The sequence below is a fragment of the Anarhichas minor genome, unplaced genomic scaffold (genome assembly GCF_050575085.1).
Source record: "Anarhichas minor isolate MPS153535 unplaced genomic scaffold, ASM5057508v1 ptg000045l, whole genome shotgun sequence".
NCBI lineage: Eukaryota > Metazoa > Chordata > Actinopteri > Perciformes > Anarhichadidae > Anarhichas > Anarhichas minor.
The window spans coordinates 8,214,517-8,224,690 of NW_027466491.1; the positions used below are offsets into that span (position 1 = coordinate 8,214,517).

Consider the following 10,174-nt stretch of genomic DNA (forward strand, 5'->3'; position numbering starts at 1 on the left):
ACATAGTTTAGATACTTCTAAAGCAATGCACAATGTGTATTACTGTTTTTTTATGACACCTGTTGAAACCACATCATAAATAATCAAACCAGTATCATTAAGCTGTAATGACGTGGCTCTTTGACATCTGATCAATTAGTGTAATTAGGGATCTGATGGTCGATGGAACACAATGTGAGTCACAGGAGGGAATAAGAAAAGGAACATAATGTCTTCATGGTTTTTTTAAAATAAAAACGTATTCTTCGAAGCTCCATCCATCTGTTATCCCTTATGTATCATCTCGTGTACACTGTCCAGGGTCACACGGGACAGAGACCAGTTGGGGGTTGGGAGGACTGGAGTCTATACACCAGCATGTGGCGACGAAAGGCGGAGACACAAACACGGAGAACTCTAGTCGTTACTAGAAAAAGTAGTGCCGTTACTGCCACCAACCAACAGGACTCACTCACACGTTGATGCGCATCGCTATTGGACGCAGCCAAGGGTTGGACTCCCGCCGCGTGTTCATCTAACGCAGGGAGCGCGTTTGGACAGTTGCTTCTCGTTGCGCGCTGGATATGGATCAGGACGCAGCGCGCCTCCCTGCTCTCTCCCGCGGACAGGCTGCACTCTGCTGCGCATAATTTTTTTTTAAAAAGCCCAAATGAACCACCGCCCTCCCGGCTCCCCCGGCGTGCAATGGCTTAACAGGAGAGACATGAGTGTCCGGACGGAGGACGGCATCACCTTGTGCCAAAGGGCTCTCCAAATCATTACGGAACTTTGTCTCGCGGGACACGTAGACCAGGAGAAATGTTCGGATATATTTCCCCTGGAGAGCAGCATACCAGGTACAGGACACGCAGGTAAATGCAATAAAGTCATTATTTTCTTCTCCTAATTCCCCTAATTAGTCACTTTCGTTTGTTCCGGTCGTAGAGAGAGATTGACTTGTTGCAGCGTTTGAAAAAAAAAAAAAAAAAAAACACAGCTCTCACTTGTGAAAACTTTATTACATCACTTAGCTGCATGTGTTGTATGGCATTGAACTGCAATGAAAGTGTTTCTCCACCTGTTACGCATCTTGCTGCAGCTCAGTCCAGACTGGTGAAATAGCAACAGGTGGAAAACAGACAGACATCCGATAGGCTTTGCAATCTGGCTATTTTACTGAGTGTCAGTTTGATTCTCACGTTTTGAAAAGCTGCAGTAAGCTGCATTAAACTTCATTGCATATGATGCACAGTCAGCATAAACTTTAAATATCAACAAGAAAAGGAAATGTCAGGAGCAGATGGGAGATATTTTTTCCACTTATGTCCCTGATCATGTGATTTTCCTGATGCTGTGGCTCCTGAAATAAGGTTTTTTTATGACGTTATATTGTCCTGCTTTATCAAACAGGTGCATATGCTGCCCCCTCTTTCTTACAGCTGGCTTTGTCCTTTTTTTCTCTTTCTCCCTTGCATGTTTGTCCGTCATATTTTGTCTCCCTTGCTTGCTTGTCCTTTCCTTCTTACGTGTCTCTGTCTTCCTCTATGGGTCTCTTCATGGTTACATGTAGACATCTCTATTAGTCTCCTTGCTGTGATCGTGGGTTTCTGTGGCCTCGCCCTGTTGGTAGTCTCTCTCTTTGTCTTTTGGAAGCTGTGCTGGCCCATTTGGAGGAGCAAGGCTCTGTCGGCCCACGCCGAAAATGGCCTCCACGTCGGTTTCCCCGTGGCGCCTCTGCCCGGCTCCCCGCCGGTCACCGAGTGCAAAGCGCCAGAGTTGGAGAAGAAGTACCCGCTGGAAGTGAAGGCGAACGGACGGAGCACTGTCAAGCTCCTGGAGGCGGCCATGAAGATCAGCCAGACGTCTCCGGACATCCCCGCCGAGGTGCAGACAGCCCTGAGGGAGAAGCTCTGCCAGCAGGCTAAGATCCAGAGGCAGACCACAGAGCCAACCTCCTCCTCCAGGTACCTTACATATGAACCACTGCAGTCACAACCCCTCCCTGTCTGCCTGCATCGAGGACATGATAAGGACACACCCTGTTACGGTAGAATGGTAGCATTTTTGAACACACAATGGCTTGTTTGTCCCCCAGCACAATGCAAAAAAAATGTCTTGACAGTTCATGGCAGTGCAGCCACGTTCCTTGAGGTGGTTTGGCACGTGTCATGTAGCACAGCATGGGCTGTATCCTGTGACCTTGAAACGCTGGCACATGTTGAATTGTGTGTCTCTCGCACTGTCTGACCAGAAGAAAGAAAAAATAAATCTCCTCCTCATCAGCCAGCCAGTAAATTCTCCTCGCTTCAGTTCGAACCCTGTAATCTCCTTTTTTACATGCGAGTGGAGCTGATGTGTTAACGGCGGGAAGCAACCATAGTAATTAAAACAACCAGCTCTCGCTCCTCTTTGTTTTCCGGCACTGTGTTTAAACCAGAACGTCCATAATTAGCACGGCTGTTGGTTTCTGGTGAGGCGCACCAGTCAGCCGCGCTCAGTTTCTCAGAGGAAGCCGTTATTGACAGTTGCTTCGGTTTGTTAGGATTGTTAATTCAGTTACATTGAGACCACGGTCTTCATGAATTATACACCCACAGCGGATGCAGAAAGGCCAGGTTAAAGATTACAACGCCTACCGTCTTAATCCTCCTGCCTACTCCTTTGGCGGTAATACCTTATTATAACTGATTGTTTCCTTTTTGAATGTCAACAACGCCTTCATCCTCTGAGCTCAAGCCCAAATACTGTTTTGTTAGCTTAAAAGGCCAGTGTGTATGATTTAGTTTGATTTATTTGCAGAAATGGAAAATAATATTCATAACTATGTTTTTATTAGTGTATAATTACCTGAAACTATGACTCGTGTTTTCGATAGCTTAGAATGAGCTCTTCATATCCATTCCACTGCTCAAAGGGCGTTATGGCAGTTGTGCATTCTGCTGTTTACGTTAACACAGTTTTGGAAAGGTAGGAGTGAAAGGAGGGGTATTTGGTTGGTTGCAATCTGCAACCACACCACTAGGTGGTACCAAATCCTACACACTGTCCCTTTAAGAGGAATGGCCTGAAGCCCTGTTGCTTAACAAAACTACAACGACAAACAGAAGGAAAATATAATCCTCACATTTCCAAACAAATGATGTCTCTTCATTGTGTTTTTTCCTAATTTTTTTTACATTTATTAGCTCACAGTTTGATTTACAGACAGGACAATGATTGGGCTAAAATTAAGGATTATTTTCATTACTATAGACGAATGTAAATCTTTACATTTGAGAAGCTGGAACCAGCAAGTATTTGTCACTTTATTCGAACTATAACCGACTATCAAAACACTTATAACATTTTTTGATCACCTCATCGTTTCAGCTCTAAATCTTGGACAGCCTGAAAATACACAGTGATTGTCAGGATGGAGATTCTTTCCCTATTATTTCATGAACTTCTTTGTTTATGTTCATGATATTTATAACTTTGACAGAGAGCAAAAAACAAGGGTTTTATCTCTGGTGTTAGTAGAGGATTTGGTGTAAACCCTAGTGGATTGAAAGACAAATAACTCCTCGTATTCTCTGTCCAGTTAGTATTTATTGTGTTTAGGTTGCACTTCAGGCATTTATTTCCCCTTTACCTTCAGGTTTGTTCTGGCTCTTAGACAGCATGCAGCCTTCTATATTGTTTACAGTGCTCAAGTGCAGAGTATTAAATCTTCAGCTGTGCTTCCGGTGCCATATCGTTTGTGCCACGGCTGTCAGATCGCTGCGATCGTCTCACCGTCAGAAAGGAGGAGGGCCAGTTGCTAGGTGACAAGATTGGCGAGTCAAACACAGCCGTCGTTTTATTTTATTCGTTTTCAACTTCGCAGTAATTTACAGCATTCAGGTCATTTGTCTGAATGCTACAGATGTGTTGACAAAGAAAGAGAAAGGATGTTGAATGTACTTTGTAATATGTCAAAGTGTCCTTAAAATTAACGTTGTGAGGTCCTGATTTTAGGTAAATTAAGCCACTTTACCAAGCTCAAAGCCTCAAAGTAAGTGTCGTCTTGGACAGATTTTCGTGCTTCTTTCCTGAAGACTAAAGACCAACCAAAACCATTTTTTGAGCTATTCTACCAGACGGTAATGTCTCAATGCTTGTTCCATGAGCACCTCATTATTATGCATGAACCTTATCAGATAGTAGGTCTCTCCTGACAAACCATTAGCTCTCATCATAACAAAGCCACTCATGCGTAACACACATGAGACACTTGAGACATTTACCAGATGCCCTTTAACCTTTCCAACAGGCACAATTCATTCCGGCGCCACCTGCCTCGTCAGATGAATGTCACCAGCTTTGACTTCAGCATGGACACGGTGCCTCTCCGCCAGTCTTCTACGGTGAGCATTGGAAGAATAAAACCCGAACTTTACAAGCAGAAATCTGTGGACTCGGAGGATGGAGCCAAAGAGCCCGTGGAGACTTGCGGAAAGCTCAGCTTCTCGCTGTGTTACGACTACGAGGAGCAAGCTTTGGTGGTGACAATCCTCAAGGCCTTGGACCTGCCCGCCAAAGACTTCTCGGGCACCTCCGACCCGTACGTGAAGATCTACCTGCTGCCGGAGAGGAAGAAGAAGTACCAGACGCGAGTCCACCGCAAGAATCTGAACCCCATGTTTGACGAGACCTTCTGCTTCCCCGTGGTGTACGATGAGATCTGCAACCGCAAGCTGCACTTCAGCGTCTACGACTTCGACCGCTTCACCAGCCACGATATGATCGGCGAGGTGGTGGTGGACAACCTCTTTGAACTCTCTGATCTTTCCAGGGAGGCCGTGGTGTGGAAGGATATTCATGCAGCGACTACAGTGAGTTGGCGTTCACACTTACACACTGCCAAACCCTCACATGTGTGGACATTGTTGCTACGTAAGAAATGTTGCCCATCTTTGCCATCACTGAGTCAACCGGGAACTTATACTATTTTTAGGAAAGGTCCAAACATGAAGTATTGCACTGAATCACTTCTAATAATCAGAATTCATCATCAACAACGTTCCAGGAACATGGCAGGTGGAACACACTGCATAATTAAAAGTCTTTGGGAAATGCATTTCGTCAGCCAAACACCCACACACATTTTCCAGAAACTGCTGGGTGTTCCTCAGATATAAATATAGCATCAGAAGTAAAGGATGCGATCACAAGTTATATGAACCGCAGCAATATACTCTCAAGCGTTTAGGTATTTACACAAACAGGGTATTGCGCCCGGTAGAGAGTTTGCCCTCATACGGTATGAAGTGGGTAGTCAGCCCAGAATGCATTTCACTCCTACATTATCACAGTTTACTCAAGAGCCTCTGCTTCATTCAATGTTTTCATTGTGAGCAACACTGAGCCATTGTTGTGAGGTTCACAATAGCTTCTGTCGACTATATTAACAGCAACAAAAGAACTTTATTTTCAGTTTTGCATCCAGACTGACTGCAGATGATTCTCTGTGTTCTCAACTAAGTTTAACTGCGTTTATTTATTGGCTTTCAATGAGAAATATTGTTTTTTTTGACGAGGCTGTTTCTCAAAAGGAACAATGTGTAACATTTAGGGGGATTTATTGAGCCATTCCTTGGCCCTGCGTGTGCAGTCAAAAATTAAGATTACATTTAACTCACAACTGCAGGCCATAGATGAACCTGAAAACTTCCTCCTGCGTCGATAGACCTGAGGGCAGCGTCAGTTCCTTAGTGGATTTATACCTGAGATTTAGGGGTTGGATGTATTACTCTTAAAGTGTGTATGTGTGTGAGAGACAGCTTTTATGGCACATGTATCTGAGTAATTCCACATTCCAAGTGATGGATGCACTTGGTTGATATTTAAAGTCGCCATTTATAATTTCATGTGCCACCGACGTCCATAATATGAACACTCTACTGCCAACAAACCTAACTGCTAAGACAATTAGCCGATGCAGCTCTTCTTTTAAATGTTTTTAAAAGGGTTTCGGTTTCTCTAGAAGTTATAGTATAGTGCTCCAGTGTTCATTTGGTAAATTATGGTCCCACTTAGATTAAAACAGACGATAAAGCAGAGTATGCTTTAGGGCCTTTGCCTCTTTCGCTTTGTATTATCTATTAGCTACTATTTATATATCACAGCTCAAACTGACAGCCGTAACGTCAGAGCAAGGAGGACGATCCTTTGAAGACAATGTGTTCGGTGATAAAAGTACATTGAGTAGTAACATTTAGTGTCCACCCGGCCAATCTGCTCCCACAACTTTTTGGTCTTTGTTATGATAGTGTCTGTTTGACATAAAGCTCAGCAGAAGATAGACAACACCAAAACAAGCTTCTCCTCCATTTTCCAAAATGGCCAAAATGCCTAACTCGAAGCTTCACAACTGTTGTACACAAACCAGTGGGTTGCGTCACGGTGACTACGTCCACTTCTTATACGCAGTCTATAGTTTTTGCAGGTATTTGATCATAAAGCAAAGTTTTGGACAAATTAAAATGTTGACCTGGTAATGCCGCTGGATGGAAAGTCAGGAGATCATGAAAGCTCATAGTGGAGCTAGTTCAGGGGACAACGAACAAAGTAGGATTCATCCCCTCGCGGTCATGAGTGTCGGTGCAAAATTTCTATAGTTGAGATATTTCTGTTTGGACCAAAGTAGTAAACCACCTGACGCTGCCATCACTAGAGATGGCTAAAAACCAAATCATTAATTACAACTATTAAGAAGCTAGTGTTTAACAACCGGGAGATGAGATAAATAGTGACGATTAAGAATGACTAATAGTGTAATAGTGATAGGTACCAGCTGACAACATACAGCCTCCTTTATTTACCGACCTGTTTACTCCTTAACGTTGGCATTTTGATTTGTCTTTTTCTTTGTCCTCTAGGAGAGTATTGACCTGGGAGAGATCATGTACTCGCTGTGCTACCTCCCCACAGCAGGAAGAATGACCCTAACGGTCATCAAATGCAGAAACCTCAAAGCCATGGACATCACAGGCTCTTCAGGTAACCTGACAGCGAATAAGATGTGGCTCACATCAAAAGCACATACTGAGCCATGAATCGAACTTAGCTGAAACGTGACAGCAGCTGGAGAAGTAATGGGTCCAGAGAGGAAAAATGATTGCAATTATATAATATTACAATCTGTCAGAATACGCCTGTCAGCCGTACTTTAAACTGTGAAAAAGGAAACGGTTTGTATTTTGCGGAGCTTCTGAACACCCGAGTGTGAAATGACATGTGCATAGAACATTCAGAAAAATGTCCCTTAATTCCCTTTGCATTGTAAGTTTTGATTGAAATCCTCATCATGTGACAGTAAACATGTCTCCCAGACCCTTACGTGAAGGTGTACCTGATATGTGATGGACGGAGGTTAAAGAAGCGAAAAACAACCACCAAGAAGAGCACGCTCAACCCGGTGTACAACGAGGCCATCATCTTCGACATTCCCCCGGAGAACGTGGAACAAGTCAGTCTGTCCATCATGGTGATGGATTACGATCGGTGAGTCCAGCAGTCACCAGATACCTTTTATACGGTACAGGATCATTTGATAGAAGAAGAATTGGGGGTTTTTTGGAGTGTAACTTTGATCAACAAAAGCTCTCAAACACCGACATCGATGATCGATTTTTTTGTGTCTGTTCTACTAGAAGATCTGCATCCAAAATGTGTCTTCACGTGTGTTTTACTACTTACAGAGTTGGACACAATGAGGTGATCGGCGTGTGTCGCACCGGGCCAGATGCCGAGGGTCTTGGACGAGATCACTGGAACGAAATGTTGGCTTACCCGCGGAAGCCCATCACTCACTGGCACGCTCTGGGAGAGGTACAGACACGTCTTTTATCCCTGATTTTCTCCCAATTTACTAATACTGAAATTATATTCTGAACAGTCCTCCTTCCAGCAGGAGGAACAAGTGTACAAGTGGTACATGGGGACGTGCAAATCTGGGTAAAAAGGATTTTAGTCCAATCTACTAAATCAGGGTATTTTTCTGTGAAAATCACAAAAAAAGATATATAAATAATGAGCTTGAAAGGATTTTTTTGCGATTTTTGGAAATGTATTCACTGTCTGTAACACAAAGTCAGTGAAAAGATCGACATCAATTCAATCTCTCTGCATCCAGCTAGCCTAGCTTGGTTAAAGGTGCTTTCCAACAACTCCAATACTGTCTTACTTCCATGTTTCATGTGTATTTAACTCATGTAGCAGCTAAAAAGAGATATGATGTTGTTGAATGGAGCTTTTTTCTGGACCAACAGCAGCAGGACCAAGTGCCTAAGCAAACTGCCAACAAAACAACACTGAAGGTGCTTTGGATGTCTAGTAAGACAGATTTACAGTTGCTGGAAGGCCAACTGTGCCCCCCAACCCCACCCCCTGTATTGCATTTCATATTTTACATGTTATCAATGTTTCTTCCTCTTTTGCCCCACCCCCTCCCCATCCGACGAATAGGAAAACACAGGTGATTTCCCGTTTTCAGTGGTAAATCTACTTCATAAGCTTTGGTAAAAAAAACAACTGTGATCATAAGCAAAAACTGTGTCCTCTGTAGCTCATGTCAAAACATTGTTCTGTAATAAACACTAACTGCATGAGGATATGGGAATACAGTCAACTTGGTTTGTGTTTGTTATATATTTATAAGTCTTGTTTTATTCTCGGGTATTCTGTTAAAGATTAAACAGTGTGCTAAACATACAAAAATAACAATTAAATCATGCAGAAAGCATTAGAAATAATCCTGCAACGACACTCCAGGTACAGCAAACGAGGATGTCCGGACCAGTGGAAGAGCTTTTAACTGCTGCTCACAAGCTCAATAGCAAGTTTAAATTGGAAGCTGTGTGTTATGCTATATTTTGGTGAGGCCCTAAGAAGCACGCAAACAGAAGAGGATTTTGCTGCAAGAGTGCTTTCACAGGTATTTAACAATCTCCTGATAGTTTCGTGAGTTTGTGAAGGTGATACTCCCATTAGTGGATCAATAAAGTCTTGTCTTTTTTTCACCGCTGTGCAAAATGCTGGAATCTGTCACAACAGCCAAACAGCCTGCACTCCTGAAGGGAGGTCATTTTTTAACAGCCAATTTTCAGGTCTACAAGGGGAAGATTTAAGACCACATATTGAATCACGACATATGCACAAACACCAGCCTGCACGCACACAAAATAAATCCTCAAGTAAGTTTATAAGCGATGTGGATGATGTGCAAAATGCATGCCACGAAAGTAAAGGAAATATATTACAAATCACTGTAATGGTTTCAAAGTGTTTTCACCACATGCTGTGGCTGAGACAAAGCCACGATCTGGCTCTGCTGCTAAATGTGACCTGACCCAGCTGAGTCAAAGAAACTTCTATTTTTTTTTTTTTTTTTGCCTATGATCACAGTACATCCTGAGGACTAGTAGAAATAACCTGGCTAGACACCACTAAATGGGCGGCAAAGCCTCTATAATGTGTTGTGCTTTGTGATATTTTCCCTTGCAGTGGCCTGGAAGAGCAGCAAGCTTTGAGAGTCAAGGTTCGTGTCCCTCCCCCAAACCTCCGCAGACGCCCTGATGATCGCTGATGGCGTGGTGACAACCAACCCTGTACAAGACCAGGTGTCTGTTTAGAGTTGCAGACAAGTTGTGTCGACTGTGAGTCTCTTGTGAGCACGTTGTATGAAAAATCATTACGACGCGTTTCTTATATATGTTTCTAAAAAAAAAAAAAAGTTGTATTAAAATAGTTTGTTCATTTGAACTCGAGTCCTTCAAGTTCCCTACAGAGCTGGTTATGCACAGCCCTCACTGTCATTTGATTTGATGAATGTTTCTTCATACATCTGCTTTGAAATTCCCCAAAAGGCTTTACATTTACACGGACCACATGAATGGTAGGACTCACTGCAACAAGTCACCTAGGATTCTCTGGCAAGCTGCATCAACCTTTTTAAGATTTTGAGCGACATTGTTTTCCTCTGGCCCTGGAGCTCTGTAGTGAGGTAGCACTTCCCTTTGAAATGGCAGGAAGTTAAAGGGCTACGCTGCTCAATGCCAAGAAAACATTTACTTGATGACAAATATTCATTAAATCCAGTGAGTCTCAATCCAGGTCTTGGCTGAAGAATGCAGGTAATCGAGCATCTACAAGGGCTGGGTAAATCTCTCTTGAA

At 43.1% G+C, this 10,174-nt stretch overlaps 1 protein-coding gene across 2 annotated transcripts; it reads left to right on the top strand.

The window, feature by feature from the left end:
* Nucleotides 1-688: 688 nt before the first annotated feature.
* syt10 (synaptotagmin X) lies at nucleotides 689-9,972 on the top strand. Of its 2 annotated transcripts, none has more exons than XM_076111682.1 (7): nucleotides 689-851; nucleotides 1,550-1,943; nucleotides 4,271-4,832; nucleotides 6,879-6,999; nucleotides 7,332-7,503; nucleotides 7,701-7,830; nucleotides 9,505-9,972. In XM_076111682.1, the coding sequence occupies exons 1-7, from the start codon at nucleotides 704-706 to the stop codon at nucleotides 9,574-9,576; spliced, it is 1,599 nt and encodes a 532-aa protein (XP_075967797.1). In that variant the 5' UTR covers nucleotides 689-703; the 3' UTR covers nucleotides 9,577-9,972. The 2 variants fall into 2 exon arrangements, with proteins under 2 accessions (XP_075967797.1, XP_075967798.1); XM_076111683.1 differs by having other exon boundaries at nucleotides 689-836.
* The last annotated feature ends 202 nt before the right edge of the window (nucleotides 9,973-10,174 follow it).